The sequence below is a fragment of the Falco peregrinus genome, chromosome 4, assembly GCF_023634155.1.
Source record: "Falco peregrinus isolate bFalPer1 chromosome 4, bFalPer1.pri, whole genome shotgun sequence".
In the NCBI taxonomy this organism is placed as follows: Eukaryota; Metazoa; Chordata; class Aves; order Falconiformes; family Falconidae; genus Falco; species Falco peregrinus.
The window spans coordinates 8624217-8641720 of record NC_073724.1 but is presented as its reverse complement, the minus strand read 5'-3'; the positions used below and the strand labels follow the sequence as shown (position 1 = coordinate 8641720).

At 53.0% G+C, this 17504-nt stretch overlaps 1 protein-coding gene across 1 annotated transcript in view; it reads right to left on the bottom strand.

Moving 5' to 3' along the window:
* Positions 1 to 181: 181 nt before the first annotated feature.
* Positions 182 to 17504, bottom strand: part of IGSF3 (immunoglobulin superfamily member 3) — a 100183-nt gene continuing 82860 nt past the window's right edge. Inside the window, 4 exon segments of the mRNA XM_055802419.1 lie at positions 182 to 3666; positions 4430 to 4867; positions 9730 to 10137; positions 11919 to 12329. Of these exon segments, the coding sequence (XP_055658394.1) occupies positions 3416 to 3666; positions 4430 to 4867; positions 9730 to 10137; positions 11919 to 12329 (1508 nt within the window). The 3' untranslated portion in view covers positions 182 to 3415.

Below are 17504 nucleotides of genomic sequence, written 5' to 3'. Positions count from 1 at the left end.
AATGTGGAAAAAACCCCAAACCCAACCTTACAGGTGCATTAGCAGTGCGTTTTGCACAAGTTCACAGCAGTTTTGCTGTACAGGTAAGAATGTATCACGCTCCTTCCCTATTTCAGTTACTGTGGGAGTTCTAGGCTACTGACCAAACCCTTATTCAAGGTAAAAGTGGGTAAAGAGAAGTAACAGGTTGCATTTTTATATCGACTTAAGCAACTTCTGCAGTGAACTATATTATTCTGCTTACATCAAAGTTACTAAAGATGATTTGCTTAGTATTTGCTATGGATAATTCTATTTTAAAAAAAAGTGTTTTCTTCAAATCCAGACTATGACACAGCAAAGTACTACTTTCAGAGCAATTTCAAAAGCAGTGTATCCCATTCAATAAATAGACCTGGCATCACACCTCTGTTGTGGGATGAATTAAGGGATGAGAGAGAGAAATATGAAAAGCCAGAGGGTGCACGATGTCTGCAAGCTCAAGCCTGCAAGAGAGAGGAGATGCGCTACTGGGGTGGGAGGTGAGTTAATACATCAGGGAATAGGGGTGGTGGGAGGGGGAGAGGCTGCTAAAACGAGGAGTTCTGCACGCCTTTATGCAGGGAGTGCACATAAAGGCATAATGAAAGCCCAGATCCGACAAAAAAACAGCAATAGGATTCACAATTTCAACACAGTTTACTACAGCTCTCAGGTGTGTTGTATAAAACATGTTTTAGTGCAACATAGTACAAAGTTTTTGTTGTTGGTTTTTTGTTTGTTTTTTTTTTTTAAAAATCCCAAACATTTTTCCACATCATGCATGGATAGGGTATCTCTCTTTCTTCTCAGGTTCATTACAGAAAGTTACAGCAGAGAGAGTGGTTTGAAAAGCTTCGTGTTAAAACTTGTTACAGGAAGAGTCTGCCTTACAAAAACAGAGAAGTTTGAGACTGGGCAACGCACTGCCAGAGCAATGGAGAAATGTCACCGGCAAGGTACATTCAGGGACCGCCATGGGAGCCGCTTCCCAGGAAAACCTGGGCTCAGTGCAGGAACCGCAGGGCTGGGAAGGGACCTGTTCCAGCCAGGGGGATGGGGCCACGGGACAGCCCTCCAGGAGAGCCCTGCTCCAGGGCAGGCAGGCTGGCGAGAAGGAGCATGGCTCAGGTGCAGCGCAGTGCTCTCAGGGAAGAACAGCTCCTGCTGACTTCATTTTGTCTTCTTCCTTTAAAGCTGAAATGAGTTGCAGTTCCTGCCCGGGAGCAGTATATACAGGAGATACTACATTTATGAAACATCACCCACTGGCTGCAGCTGCTGCTGTTTGCGCCTCGGTTCTTCATTTCCATTCACTTATAATCCCACTCCTCTCTTTGCAGACGCCTTATCCAGAAAGGGAAGACAAGTGTGCGGGTGTGCGATACTTCAATATATATATATATATATATATATATATATGAGTGGGATATTACACATATGCTGGGGCCAGTAAGCAGTTAACATCTCAAGGAGGCAGATTTTGCAGAGGGACAAGTGAAATTTGGGCTTCCCAGCAGAAGAAGAAACCAATGCCTTTCTGGTGCAGGAGCAGAGGTGTCCGACTTTGAACAGCCCAGCACAGGGTGGTCTGTGGCCACACGGGTCCTCTCCCAGTCAGGAAAGAGGATGCGCAGTGCAGATCTCACACCTGAGGCTTCACCACCTCTGAAACATCAAGGCATCAGGGTCTAACCGACTAGTGCTACAGAGCATCTGCTGAGGTCCCCTTCTCTTCACAAGGAGCAGTCCGACCCTCCTGAAGAGGACAACGGCTGCGGGTATGGCACCTCTCACCCGTGAGGCAGGGGTGGTTCTTGTGGCTGCGCCCATCTGCCCTGGTTGGCCTCAGCCACGCTGCGAAAAATAAATGGCTGGATGTGCCAGGAAGACATCAAGGAAGACAACAAAAGGCCATTTTTGGCAAACATTTTCTTCCGCCAGACATCACGCTTAGGGCGTATGGGGGAGGAGGCGGTTTCCTCCACAGGACAGGGCAGGGGTACTTGGCATTACGGGGTACGGGAGCTCAGGTGCCCCACGTGGCGAGAGCCCTGGTTTGGTTCATGAGAGCCATATCTTTCACAGAAAGAACAGCATTTCCTGCCACAGTGGCTGCCTCGGACAAGGGCAGGTGACTTTGCCAGGAGGGGGAGCTGATGGAGAAACGGTTTCTCCTCCTAAAGCCCCAGAAATGAAAAGCGGCAGATGCACGCATACACGCAGGGAAAAATTTCTCTCAGAGGGTGCCGATGTGGTGCAGGCTCCTTGCCTTGCTCAAGCGCGCGGCAGCAGGGAGTGCAAGCCGCAGGCACACTCGTGACACGTGGTGATTAATTGCACATCCCCACTGCGTGCCATGGCTGCAGCTGGGGTCCTTGGCTGAACCACCCAGGGGCCGTGAACCCCAGCCTGTGGAGCTTCTCCTTTCCCCCTTCCTAAAGTCATTACTTTGGTCATGTTGAAGACTGGATCCAGCCACCCATCCCCAGACGACTGGGGCACAGAGGGCACCTGCCTCAGCAGAGGTGGTGGCCTGGACACCAGGGAGGAGCGCGACTCTGGTAAGCTGGACTGTACGAGGACCCTCTTTGCTACCCACGAAGTCAGAGCTTTCAGGTGTCCTCCTTCCATTCCCCTCTTCAGTTCCTGGAGACAAACTAAGTTGCTTTTGTCCTGACCGCAAGCGCGCTGAATATTCAGTCTCTCCAAGATGTGGGAACGCTCCCAAAAGGTGAACCGCTCCCTCCTGAGAGAACAGTAAGATGGAGGCAAGAAGATGCTGAGGCTACAGCCAGTCTTTAAGATGGACCTCCTGACAGCCCAGCTAACCCCTCTGGAGGTGGACCTGGCTTTGTTTTGGAAGAAGGAGGAGCTAGCTCAGCGCACCTTGGGAGAAGACCTTCACTGTGGCACCGAGTCTGAGGAGGAAAACCAGTCTGTTTTGGAAAACATATACATTTACTTCCAAAGAGATCATCCCAGGACCAAATGCCCCCTGGGCACTCCTCACTGTATGGAGGGCAGGGGAAGCTTACAGTTCCTTGAGCGACCAAAAAAGAAACAACAAAAAAGTAATGGCCCAAAAGACAGCAACTAATGGGAGCAAACTTAATCCAAGAGGAACAGCTGCTATGTACAGCGAGCGCAGGGACCCTCCCCTCCGTCTGTCGGGGCAAGGGGGTGCATTCCCACAGGTGCTGGAGGAAGCCTCGGACCTTCCCGTCCCCGCTGGCTGGGTGCTCCACAGAGCTCAGCCGCCACGTCGGAGCACAGACACTGAAACAAATGAAACAAGAACAACAAAACCCACTCTGTTCCTTAGGGTTCCCGGTGTGTCTCTGCTTCTCTCTCTCTCTCTCTCTCGCTGCATGTCCCCCCGGGTGCCTCTGCCTCTTTAGTCTATGGTTCCTGGGTGGATGCTGAGGACCGGCGGCTCTAGGCAAGTGGGAGAGTAGTTGAGATGGGGCTCTTTGATCCACAGCAAGGGGACCCCGTTCTTGCCCTCCGAGTTCTTGCTGGAGTTCCGGCTCTTGAACCGCACCAGGAGGATGGTGATGATCAAGATGCCGAATATGGGGAAGGGGTAGAAGAACACAAAGTAGAAGAGGGCGTCGTTGGAGCAGATGACAGACTGCAGGGTGGAGCCTGGAAAGAGACAGAGGACAGTCACATTTCATGGCTTCTCTGCAACACAGGGCCTAAAAACTTCTTTAGAAATGTAAAAAACCCAGATGCTTATTACTTTGTGTCAATGCAGGCGCTAGGGCTGTGAGAAAAATACCAATATTGGAAAACAGAGCATCAGAAGAAAGTTATTGCAGGACATGTTTTGGCTTTATCCCCCCCAAGAGTTTCCTGAGTGCTAGAAAGAGTCCTCCCTGATGCCGATTTTATGTGATCTTATGAAGCGGAGAGCCTCACAAAGAATCGATTCCCTTTCAGTGGTGATACACAAGAGGCAGCACCCCAGGGTACCTCCCTTAAGGGCTCACAAAACTCTCATGACCCCAGTTCTCTCTGGAGCCTGTAAACCATCCAATGGCTTCAAGAGCTGCTTGGATGAGACCCTTGTGCAGAGCTAAGCCAGCTTCCAGGGTGTTTCCAAAGGCAAGGGTTAAACCCCAGTGGGGGGCAATGTCTGCCCTCACTGACTCGAGACGCGCCAGGCGGTAAGTGCTGTGGGGCAGGCAGCCCCAGCACAGAGCTAAGTGCAGTGTGGATGCTTAAGCCCAAGCAAGAGCTGGATTACGAGCCATTAAGCCAACTGGAAAAGCACCAGCACCACAGACTTGCCCAGGTGCAGGCAAGACCCAGTCCCATTCGCTCCCTGACCTTTTTATCTTGGTTGAACCAAAGATGCGGGGGATGTCGGGGTCATGTCCGCAAGAGGGTCGTTGCCTCTTCTCACCTGCATCCTGCACGTGAACGGCGACCATCCCTGACTCCTCCTCTGCCAGCCGGTACCACACGCCGTTGGGGTCCGCCAGCCACTCTTCCACACGGCATGAGTAGTTCCCCGTGTCGGCACCGCCAGCCTGCAGCACTGTCAGCCGAAACAGCACGGCCGAGAGTCTCTGGAAGCGCAGACGGCCCTCCCAGCGACCGGCCTCGGGGCTGAAGATGGCATCGGGGCCCACACTCAGCACCGCTTCCCTCTCCTCCTCCTCCTCCTCCGCTGTGCCCTCCTCCACGTGGCCGCCTGCCTCTTTGGCCCGCAGGTTGTACCATGTCACTGCAAAATAGGACTCCGGGCTGGAGCGGGACAGGATGCTGCAGTCCAGTGGGAAGGATTCCTTCTCCTGCACCGTGAGGTTGGCAGTGGCTGTGTCCACCTGCAAGGTGGGATCTGAGATAACAACAGGGAGAGGTGAGCGCTGAGCAAAATGCTATTGTCAAAGCCACCCTGCCCTGGCACAAACTGTCGTGACTCCGGTGCTGGGTGCAATCCAAGCAAAACCCAAAGGCTTGATGCAGCCTGCTGAGTCCCACAGGCACCTCTGTGGTCAAGCCCACAGGTGCAGCATCCTCACCGCACCGCACCCCGCCTGGCGCAGGGTCAAACGGGAGCGGGCTGCAAGCGCCGCACTGTACCACCCTGCCCACGCAGACCTTCACACCAACTAATGGGCGTGTGTGCAAGAGGAGAAAGCTGCTGCGACTCATCCAGACACGCTACAAGAACACGTCAGGAAACACTGAGGTTTGGTGTGTGTGCTGAGGAGCAATGTAGTGCTGCTCCCCAGCTACTGGTGCAAAGAGCATTGCACTCCATGCTAATTTTTTGAGAGTGCTCAAAGGACTTGAAAATCAGTATGACAGAAGAGAAGAGGATTTTTTCCAGCGATTCAGGAAGTTGTTTAGGTAAGAGGTTCCTCCATGGAGATGTCCTCAGCACAGACACAGCAAGGATGCTTCCAGAAGTCTCCCTCTCTCATGTTTTTTTCTCTAGCGCTTGGTGCAAGGCTAAAGAGATGTTTTTATCTAACTGAGATACAGTGGCCAGAACTCAAGATGAGTTGATTAAAGGCTGACTTCAAGAGCAATTAACATTTGGTTTAGTCATCTTGCCAGGGAACACATACTCCAGGGATCGCAATCAGTCCAGATCTAAGCTTTCATTTAAAGATTAAAAAGCCCTTTCCGACACGGGAGCTGAGCGGGAGGGGTAAGCCGACAGCTCACCAGAGAGAGGTGCCTTCTCCTCCAGTGAAGACGGCTGGGCAAGCCCTCCCCTGCCCAGAGCCCGGGTGGTGCTGCTGGATGGGGCTGCTGTCCCCCAGCTCCCATCAGCCGCGGGGCTGCTGTGCCCCACGGGGCTTCTCATTACAGCACCTGCCCGACACTTTTAAAATGGTTCCATAAGGAGTTTCTCCGTTAAAACCGGAGCTCTTCAGGCTGTAGGCAAGATGAGTGTTTTCAGCTCACATCTTCCCTGGGAAGACTCCTCAGCAGAAACAGGAAGGTGGTAAATACTGGTATTTTGGAGACTACTGAGGTAAAAAAGAGGAAGGGAAGGAAATGGCTTGTCAAAACCAACACAAAGCCTTCCCCACCTCAGCAGGTCAAGCAGAAAGAGGAGAACTGCTGTCTGAAGGTGCCGAGAGTTTTTTTTCCCCCCTTTGCTCATGATTATAGTCTTGAAACATGAGGAGATCCTCACTAATGAGGCATGAGTCACAAGCAAGTTTAGTCATTTTGTGAAGTACTGGCTGCTGCGAAAGAAAAACAAACAAAAAAGCACTTTTAGAAAAAAAATATATCTTGAATTAGTGCACTCGCTTCTTCCCACTCCACATCCCTCTGTAAATCAAAATGAGCCTCAGGGATTTCCCTGCTGTCCATTCCCCCCTCCATCAGGGCTGGCAATTCTCAGCCTGCATGAAGAGCTGCCACTTCCAACCGTGCAGGCACGCGGAGAACAGGGATTGCCCGGGGAGGGTCTCTGCTCAAGCCTTCCCAAGCAAGGACCTGGCGGATAGGGGCTGTGCTGTCCCCGGAGACAGCTCCTCCTTTGCAGGACCAATCTCCTCTGCCAGGAATGATGACTAAAACCTTTCCAGACTCTTACCCTTTGCTGGAACGGGCATGCATAAAGCACCACAGCAGGGCTTGCAGAGTGGCTGCTTTACATGCTGGAAAAAACCCAGCAAATAAGGACCGTAACTGTTATTTGACTTACAGCCCTTAAGACAGGCATTTAATCTTGAAGACATATACCTCAAAAACTAGGGAATCCGTATTTTCCAAGGTAAATTGTCCTTGCAGCTTATCTGTTGTTAAAAATAACAAATATAAATAATATAAGAATAAAGCAGAGTACCATGGGAATCTGCTTTTGACGGCTTAAAAGTCCTCAAGTGCTGGTCAGTCGTTAAGAACCACCTTTTAGAAGCACAGGAGCAGCAATTCCACTGCATTGTACGTCTGGCAAGCGGGGCAGAAATGCAGCTTGGCTGAACAGGGAGCTCCTCATGGAGCTCATGAGGAAAAAAGAAATTGCATGATCTCAGGCTTTGCAGGAAGGTTACAAAGCTGTGGTTTGTACACGCAGAGAAAAGACACGGAAGGTCAAAGCTCAGCTAGAGCTGAAACTGGCCAGTGTTGTGTCAGCTAACAAGAAAGGCTTTTTAAAGTATGTTAATAGCAAGAAGAGGTCTGAAAAAAGCACTGGACTATGATCCTTGTTGAAGAGCGTCACCTGACTATTAGGGATGAAGAAAAAGCAGAGGCATTCAATGCTTTTTTAGCATCGGTCTTTAATAATACTGATAGACCTTGGGTTGCCCCGTTCCCCGAGTCGGAGATCACGGGCGTGGGAACAGCGACTTTCCATTTGTGGACACTGAGATTGTAAGGGACCAGCTGTATCAGCTGAAAGTTCTCAAATCCATGGGGCCTGACGGGATTCATCCCAGAATACTGAAGGAGCTAGGGGATGTTATGGCAGGATCCCTCTAGATCATCATCCAAAGGCTTTGGGAGTCAGGGGAGGTCCCTGCTGACTGGAGGCTAGTCAGTGTTGTTCCCGTTTACAGGAAGGGCTGGAGGGAAGATCCAGGAAACTACAGTCCTGTTAGCCTAACCTCAGCTCCTGGAAAAATGATGGAGATTATACTGGAGGGTACTATATGGAGATTATGGAGGGTACTACTGAAAGGCATTTTAAGACCAATGCAATGATCCGGCGCTGTCAACATGTGTTCACAAAGGGAAAGCCCTGTTTAACAAATTAGGATATTAAATTAAATATCGTCCTATGATAAGGTCACTCACCCAGTAGGTGAAGGGGAGGTGCTGGATATAGTTTTTCTGGATTTTAGTAAGGCTTTTGCTACTGTCCCTCACAGCATCCTTCCCACTGTGGGATGAGCAGGTTCATGGTGTGCTGGGTGAAGAATGGCTGAAGGGCAGGGCTCAAAGGGTTGTAAGTGAATGGGGCTACAGCTGGCTGGCCACCAGTCATCAGCAGTGTCCCTCAGCCAGGCTACAGCTGGCTGGCAACCGGTCACCAGCGGTGTCCCTCAGCGTTCGATTCCAGGGCCAGTTCTGTTCCATATATTTATCAAAGATCCAGACGCAGGAGTTGAACACACCGTTAGCAAGTTTGCTGATGGTAACAAACTGGGAGGTACTACTGACTTTCTTGAGGGAGAAGAGGCCTCGCAGAGGGATCTAGATAGACTGGGCACTGGGTTTTGATTAATGGGATGAAATTTCACGAGTCCAAATGCTAGATACCACACCTAGGATGGAGTAACACCAGGCACAAGTATAAAATGGGCTCAGTACGAGTCAGCAATGCCCCGGCAGCCCCGGGGGCAAACTGCATCCTGGGGTGCAGCAAACACAGCGTAACCAGCCGGTCAAAAGGGGTGACTGTCCCACTGTACTCGGCGTTGGTGCACCTCACTCGAGCGCTGTGTGCAGTTCTGGGCACCACAATGTCAGAAGGTCCTTGAATGCATCCAGAGGAGGGCAACAAAGCTGGTGAAAGGGCTGGAAGGAATGTCCTACGAGGTGCAGCTAAGGACATGGGGTTTGTGCATTTTGGAGAATAGGAGGCTGAGGGGGCAACCTCACCATTCTACAGCTTCCCCAGGAGGGGATGTGGAGAGGGAGATGCTGATCTCTTCTCCCTGGGATCCAGCAACAGGACGGGTTCAAAGAGAATGGTTCAAAGCTGTGCTGGGGAGATTGAGGCTGAGCATTAGGAAGCCTTTCTCTACCGAGAGGGTGGTCAAACACTGGAACAGGCTTCCTAGAGAGGCACTCAATGCCCCAAGCCTGTCAGAGTTTTGGTCAATGCCATTAGTAATGTGCTTTAGCTTCTGGTCACCCTGAAGTGGTCAGGCAGCTGGACTAGGTGATCATTGCAGGCCCCTTCCAACTGAAATGTTCTGTTCTGTTTCTTCACAACTCTCCAAAATTGGAGTTTCCTCCCTGGTTTGAACTTCTGTAGCACTTTTTTCCCCACTAGATCCTGGAAAGAATGAGAAGCACCTGGATCCCCAATATCTGCCTCCCTGTGTCTGGGAACAGCCAAAACAGTGGTGTTAGGCAGCAGGATCCACCTGAATCGGCATCACTGGCAAGAGGGTGGCCAGGAAGCCCAGAAGTACCCCTTGTCCATACAGAGGCAGGCTCCTCACAGCCAACTCCTGCCCCCGCAAGAAGCCTGAGCCCCCATCCCAACTGAAGATGAACCCTCAGAGCTGCATGTTCTGCATCTGCTTCTTCACCTGCACAACAAGCAGCAGAAGCATGAAAAACTTTCTGGACACCAGGCAAGGGTCTCAACCTCCTCTGCCACCCTCTTTTTATGCAAGGACCTTGCCCCTGGGGCACACACGTGGGGCGCACAGGGAGCTTCTCCCATCTCATTCTCAATGGAATTGTGAGTAAAATCAGAAGCCCATCCTATTGAATCTGCTGAAAGTGCTGTGAAAAAATACATTTGCAGACGCAGTGGTGACAAACCCCCAAAGCCCAAGCCCATCTAGCTGTGTTTGCAGGACTTGCTCTGTGCTCCTTCCAGAAAAGCAAGGGCGCACCCAAGAAGATACGCGAGAAAGCATCAGCAGGGTCTGCAGCACAGCGGTCCTGCCCTCTGCCTGGACTCGCTGTCAATGACAGACCTATGGTGACCTGTGTGTTTGGTCCAAGAGGGCAGAGTGCTGCTCAAAGCTGTTGGCACGAGATCCTCCTCACCTGGCTGCTTGACGGTGAGGGTGATGAGTCCGGAAAGGTCCTCTGCCCGCTTGTACCAGCGGTCGCTGGGGTCGAGGAGCCACTCCTCCACGCGGCAGTTGTAGGCCCCGCTGTCCCGCACGGTGGCGTTTTGGATGGAGAGGAGGTAGAGACCTGGGGACGGGCTCTCCAGGTGCAGCCGGCTCCGCAGGTCACCCAGCATCACCAGGTCCCCGTAGCGCAGGGTGCTCTGCCGGCTCAGCCGGGCCACCACCTCCTTCTCCGGGTGACCTGGCCGCCAGACGTACCACTCCACCGAGAGCTGGGATGAGGGGCTGGTCCGGCTGCTGACCAGGCACTCCAAGGTCACCCACTGGTTCTCCAGCACTGTGATGTTCTTGTGGGTCTGGTTCACCTGCAGGCGGTTATCTATGAGAAAAGGCCGTTAGAAATGCAAGGTGATGGAGGGTTGCAATGGTCCTTTCTCCCTCCACAAGCCCTTCTCACGTGGCCACAATCCCGGGGTGGGATGAAAGAAATGAGGAAAGGGAGGAAAAAACCCCCGAGGGACTGGGGGAGAGAGGAGGAAAGAAAAACGGGACTTGTGTTTTTTAGGAGCTTCTGAAAATTTCAGGCTAGCCACCAACAATGCCCCGTTCAGCACAGGGAACTGGCAACCCACTATCTCCCAGTAGGATCTGGGGGGGGGGTGTCCTAAGTGCACAGACACCTTATTAAGGGAGGTGACACCTCAGCCTTTCCTCAACTTCTTCCTGGGACAGGGCAGTAGCCCAGTCACACACCCCCTGGCCAGTAAGCCCTCCTGTTGCGGGAAAAGGGGAAAAAGCAAGGCGGAGAACGGACAGCTGAATACAGGGAAGCACCACTGCAAAACGAGAAGTGGCATGAGGGCAAAGTCACACACAGTATTTTGCTGCCTTGGGAATGTCCCTGGTTTTTGCTCCACGATTTCATTGATACTCGGGGTGGGGGTGGGTGGGTGACTGCAATCAGCTCTTTTATGTGAAATGACGTGTCGTGCGTTCCTGATTCCTTCATGACTTTTCAGGGGCACAGTCTGGACTTCCCTGGCACGGCCGCTGCAGCAAGCAATAGGCACCGTACTTCCCAGAGCAAGGTGGGCGATGCAAGGAAGGGGGCAGATCACAGCTCCCTGCTCCCTGACTGCCCCACAGCCATCTTGGGACTTTGCAGACTAAACCAAGGAGCTGGGACCAGCAGCCAGTGGCACGCTGTGGCCTGCTGTGCCTCCTGCCCGACCAAGCAATGCCGCACTGGGACCGTACTCAGTATCCCTCTGGTACCCCCACCCACAGAGCTTGTGTCTAAGCAGCCAAATCCAGAGACAGAGACCAGGCATTAGGCATCCTAGTCCGGCCCTGCTATCCAGGCGCATCCCTCCTGCCTGAAGGATTTCTATCTTCCAGAAACAAGCACCCGGAGCAAGCGGGGACATGGCAGGCTTCCTTGTAAAGTACTGATGCTCTGCCTCAGCAGCACACATGGGGTCCAGGCTGCTCTCTGAGACGGTGCTTGCCTCCGGGCCTCCCCACTGTGTACAAAATGAGGGCTCCGTCCCCAGCTTGTGGGGGCCATCTTTAGCTCCTCCATCAGCCCACCTTTACCAGTGATGTCTGCTGCCACGGAAACCACCAGCAGAGCACATTTCTCCTTTCCGGGCAGCCAGCTCCCCATCTCATTACACTCCTTACTCACATCTCGTGTGCACAGCGGCAGAGAGAAAAGAGACAAGGCTCCCTACGCCTGCCAGGATACAGGCACAGAGTAAAATTAAAACTGTGCAAAACATGCAAATGCTTTCCCAGGCAGGCACACACCCGCTCTCTCTCAGTAGGTCGCTAGTCGACACTCTTGCTACGTGATGCTCTTGAGGATAAAGAAACCTGGCTGGATACAGCGGCCCTCTAGGTTGTGGGGGATGGACAACCTTCCTGTGGGAATACTGAAAGGCACACCAGTGCAGCCTAAATGCAGGAGGGTCACATCAAAGGGGGAAAATGTCCCTCTGTGCAGGGATGTGCAGGCACAAAGATGCAAGGAGGGGGGTGACAAATCTGTAGTGGAAAGGAGACCAGAGGCTCCCCGTTGCCCCAGAAAAGCTCAGCGAGCTCATGAGCCATGCACAAGAGCCAATGCCAAGAGGACCTCGCTGGCACGGCACGCGGTACCTGGCTGCTTGACGGTGACCTCCGTCCGCCCCGACACCTCCTCCGCCAGCTTGTACCAGGCATGGTTGGGGCTGAGCAGCCACTCCTCCACGTGGCAGTAGTAGCTGCCGCTGTCTCGGACCTCTGCCCGCTGGACCGTCAGGCTGAAGAGACCCCCCGACGCCGAGCGCTCGAACTGCAGCCGGCCCCGCAACCCCTCCTCCTCCGCGTAGGTGCCGTACTCGAAGGCTGAGCTGTGGGTGGTCTTCAGGATGAGCTTGCCGTCGGCGTCAGAGGGCTTGTGGACGTACCACAGCACAGCAAAGTGCGAGTCGGGGCTGGTCTGGGATTTCACTGAGCAGTTGAGGGGGATGGGCCGGTTCTCCACCAGAGTGATGCTCCGCTTCGACTTGCTCACCTGTAGCTTGGTCACTGCAACGGAGGAACCAAGAAGGATGAGGAGGGGTGGGTCATTAACACAGAAAAGAAAGGAACTCATCTGGTTTTGGGGAGGACCAGAGGGTCCTCCCCCAGCTGCAGGCATAGCTGCTCTTGCCTGGATCTCACTTGCACTGACCTTTAGGATAAAGGCATTTAGAAGTTCTCCTACAAAATCTTCTCCCTCTTTTCAAGGCCTGCTCTACTTCTGGATCCTCCCACCGTGTCCCTCAGCAAGAGGCTGTTTTTTCAAACTTTGCCCTTTCAAAGTTGTCCTTTCTTAATCCACCGTGATCTAAGGCACCAAACCTAGCATGAAGACTACACCCAAACTCAGTGGGTTTTTTCACAGTGAAATCATACTGCTTGCACCTCGGGGCAATCAGCTGCTGACCAGTTCCAGAGAAAACCATTTCCAGGAAGACTGAATTACACGAGATTCTACTGCTGTCACATGCCAGCAGTCTCGATGACACGTAACCCACAGACACAACAGCTACGTGAGCAAATGGCACAACTGGAAAAGAAGAAAGCGCCAGACTGGAAGGGATCAGTCGGGAGCAAGCTCTGCTCCAGCAGCCGGGAGATCTGGCTCCAGGTCCACCATGGATGGAACAGCCTGGGACAAGCCACAGGCACGTCACCTCCCTCGGCTTCCCAAGCACAGCTGCGGTTCCCACGCAGGTAGCTAAGCGGTCACACAGTGGCAGGGATGACACAGCGGTGTCATTCGCTCTTGTCACTGCACGGAGAGAGGTTTCTGATTCCTGTCTCCCTGCAGGTGCAGGAGATCAAGCCCCTGCTGCGTGTACGCCAAGCCACGACGCAGGGCATGGCTGTCTGCAGGGGAGGACACCAAGCGCCCTCCTGTGACACTTGCGCTTGGCGTGCCCTGCGGCCCTGCCGGCTACAGCCCCAAGGAGAGGAGCAGCTCCCAGCTGGACACACCGCTGCTCCCAGCAGCTCTGCCACCAGCTCCCCTCCTTCGCCTCTCCCCCCACGGCAGCTCCCCTCTGACAGGGCCGTGCCGTCTCGCTGCCAGGTGAAAGGATTCTGCTGACAACTGGTAAATCTCTTAACGAAACCTGGTGAGCGCCCTGGGCACAAACGGCACAGCAGAAGTGTGACACTGCAGGCATGAGCCACTGAAGGCTGCCAGGGGAGCTGTGCCCATCCGCACCCTGGAAACCCATCCCACGCATCCTGTGTTTGCAGGGAAACAACATCGTTTCCCCTCTCTCGCAGAGGCACGGGCTCCTCGCTTCGCATCAAGCTGCTTCACTTCCAGCTTCCCCTGGGTGCCCGCGACTCAGATGCCTGTCGGCGCAAGCACAGGCGATGAGCGATGGCACCAAGGGAGAGGACGGGCACAGGCAAACAACTTCAAATGGGAGGGAGGGACCCCCACCACAGCAACGCTTTCTGCTCTAACACAGCATCCGAGATAGGCATCCTGGAGCCTGGATTGCCTGTGGTTTTAATCAGTATGCTAATAAAGACTCAAGGGCTGTGTTACTGGTATCGAAGGAAGACAGTGGAGGGAGGGAAGGAGGAAAGCAGTCCCCTGTTTTTCCTCCCTGGGGACTTGAACCTAATGGAGAGATTTAGCATCACCCTGTTGTATTTCTGCCATACCCCGAAGACACTCCTTCCCCTTTGTTTCGCTCAAGGGTAGCAGCCTTATCCACCGCACTCACACTCATCCCACCTTTTTGGCTCACCGTCGGTTGAGAAAGGTTATTTCAAGCATTAATCAATCTTCCAAGTCCCTGGGAGATGAACCAATAAAGGGGAAGGTGATTCTCAGCAGCTTCCTTTCTCCCCCAGCCCCCTTTCCAAACAGTTTATTTTTAATTGGTACTAGATTATTTTCTGCAACCGTTACTAAGGAAACCTCTGTTACTATAGCAACTGTGTATGTTAAGTCAGTAGCCCTATATCTATTAAAATGCAGTATATACACTTGCTGCGTGTGGTGGGGTTGCTCAGTATCAACACACACACAGAGACAAAGCCAGGGTACACACAGAGCAGAGCTGCTGAGATGCAAGCGTTCCTCCCAGCGCTCTTCCCACATCGTGGCACCTCCAGAAGATGAAAAGGAGGACAAGCATGGAGTAATTTTAAGCCTGGTGTTTGAAACAACAGACCTGCACCTCGTACATGACAGATGTATTTTACTGACGCAGCCAGGGCTTGTTCCCAGACCATAATCGTGGCAATTCTCACTATGTACGAAGAGCACGGACCCCTGAGGTCATCCAGGGCTCTCAGGTGGCCTCTGTGCAGCTCTCCCCGCTTCTGTTCAACACTTGGGAAGACATCGTCTTTTGTGAGGGTGACGAGGAAGAAATCTGATTAAGTGGCAAAACCGAGATCTTAAATTCCATGCACGCACCCCAGCCCTCCAAGCCCTCCCTGGCAGCCACTGCAGTTCAGGAGTTTGCCCACGCGTGCACAGTCCCCCAAATCTTGATGAGATGATCGTTTCTACCACTGCTACCAGCCGGAGCAGCAGAGCCCGGCAGGGAATTACAGGTCTTCCCTTTGCTAGGCTTGCACTTGTGCAGGTTTGTAACACGGTGCGCTAAGTTTCGTCTAGATTAGAGGTATCAGTGATAGGTAATGACACCCCTGCCAATGCACTTCTCAACTAACACGACTTATTTTCCTAAGAGAGGCACACCACGGAAGATGCAAGCGCAGGTTTTGTTTCCCTCCCACAGAATTAAAAGAGGACATTCTCAGTTTTTTCCAATCTCTGAACACCAAATGCTTCCCCATCCAGGTGCGCTGGCTTCTGTGTAGTAAATGCACACCTACCTCTTTGTTACCTTTTGCAGATCCTATGGAAATAATTCACGGCTTTTGCAGACCACAGGCTGAAAACTGCTGAGTTGGAAACACTGTGGCACACAGGTCACCCTGGGGCAGCTTCACCTTCGGGCTGCAGGGGGGTTTGCTTGCTCAGGCAGAGGAGAGATCTCTGCCTACAGTCTGGTTAAGGCACGGGAAGCTTTGTGGGGCAGCTTTGCACTCCTGCTCTCCCACAGGGATGACCATCAGATATGAAAACTAATCCAAAAGACTCATTTTACATTTGGAAAAAATGATTTAAAAAAAGAAAGGGGGGTAGGGGTGGGGAGGGAAATATCCTGAAGCTAGTGGTCCAGGGTGATGGTAACACTGCAATACAACCCCTGGGAGTCCATCTCCTTCCCTCCTGGTGGTAAGCCTACTCCAGCACAAAGTGGGTCTCTCTATGCCCCATGCAGCTTGCCAGGTCATGTTTAAAGATGCCTGCCACGACATGGAAATGCTGCTGGTGCATGAGTGAGATTGCAAGAAGACTGACAGCCCAGGCACCGAGCCAGCCAAACCTCACCCTCCTGACACAGGGGAAACTCCCTTTCCTGGCTTGGGGATTTGCCTGGGCAGAGAGCCAGCAAAGGGCTCAGCCTTCCAACGCTGAGTTGATCCCGTCTGCCCCAGGGGCTGGGCTTCCAGTGTGCCAGGGCAGGGCTGTCAAGCAGCAGAGGTGGTGGACGCAGTGATGTGAACAGGCAGAGCTACACGGCATTTTCTGCTGCGCTGTCAAGGGGGTGATGTTCTCTTAACAGCCTCACGAACATCTGCTTAGTGAGGGGAACAGGTGCATATGTCTAGGTGAAGTTATCGTGCATATCATCTGCAAACCATAATCCTGTTGCCACAGTGTCTCCTGGCTCCCTGGAGGGTGCCAGTAAAGAGGGTATCATACCTTGAGGTGCTGTAATTGGCTTTACATATGCTATTAAGGCTTTCAATTTACACTGGCAACAAGTCACGGTTACAACCCTCCCATTTCTTCTAAGCCAGCCTGGTCCCCCAGCCCCCGTGAAGCCAAGCAACCTGTGTGAAGAACATGTGCAGGCGCTGAACTCTGCAGCGATGCTCGGGCAAGCAGTGCCGGGACAGAAGACGTCAGCTCTCCGATGGCACAGACACGCTCTCCTGCACCACTGAGGGCATCCTGATGTCTCTGCTGGAGGGTGTTAGATGGGTGAGACTCATGCTGGAGCCTGGCCAGGACATGGGGGACTTTAGGTGCCTGTTAGGGTGGAGAGGCTGGCACAGGTGGCAGGTGTCCACAGCAAGCCCATACACATACTGGACACCCCACATCACAGACTGTCCTCCTGCATCAAGGTCCCTCTGCACTAATTCCCCAGCTGAGGAAAATGTCCCCACTCCTTTGCGGGAACAGGCATTGTCTCAGGATACCTGTGGCAGTCTCTGGTCCTCAAAACTTGCTCCTCTGGGCTGGGGGGGCGGCCAGGTCAGACACACCTTACAGCCACAGCAGGCTACGGCATGGCTAGGAGCTCTACAGGCTGATGTATATGGCAGGAGTTTTCCACACACCATCAAGCAGGCAATCAGTCTCCTCAAGCTGGGCATGTGGTAAGCACGTTTATACAAATATTTGGGGGAAGGGAAAGCAGTCATCAGAGCAGGAGGACCAAGGCAGTGACGTGATTCACAGCTTTTCTGCTGACTCGCTGCCATGGTGAAGCCACTTGGCTCCCTCCCTTCTGTTTCCTAATCATCAGGCAGAGGTTACAGGCACTTCGCAATCTGTATCTAAAAATGCTGCGATGGAAAGATGCTCTGTCTCAGATTCCTTACATCATCTTCCCGTGTAGGCAGCAAGAACAACAGCAGGAGTTTACTTCCCACCTGGGAGCTGCTATTACCAAGTCCTGGGAATGGCAATGTTTAACTGCAGTCGAAGATACCCACTGCCCTCCCCAAAAAAACAAAACAACAAGCCCCATACAAAACCCCAGCAAGCTGCCCTGCAGGGAAGGAGGAGAGGGCTGCTGGCTGGGGAACGAGCCGGCTCTGCAGGAGCCCATGGCTCTGGCCAGCCACCAGCAGCCCAGAGAGTCCCCTGGGAGCCCTGTCACCATAGCAGGGAGGTGGTGTCCCACTTTGGAGGCTGCTGCCCTCTGGGGAGAGCTCCTCCAGAAGACGCTCTTGCCTGGAGAGAACTGATGAAGCATTGCAAAAAGTTCTCCTGGGGAATGTCCTACTTTTAAAAGCCTCCATTGGGATTTCACAGTGCTGGGGGGGGGGGGGGGGGGGGGGGGGGCGGGGAAAGGAGCAGAAAGAGGCCAACCCAGCCTG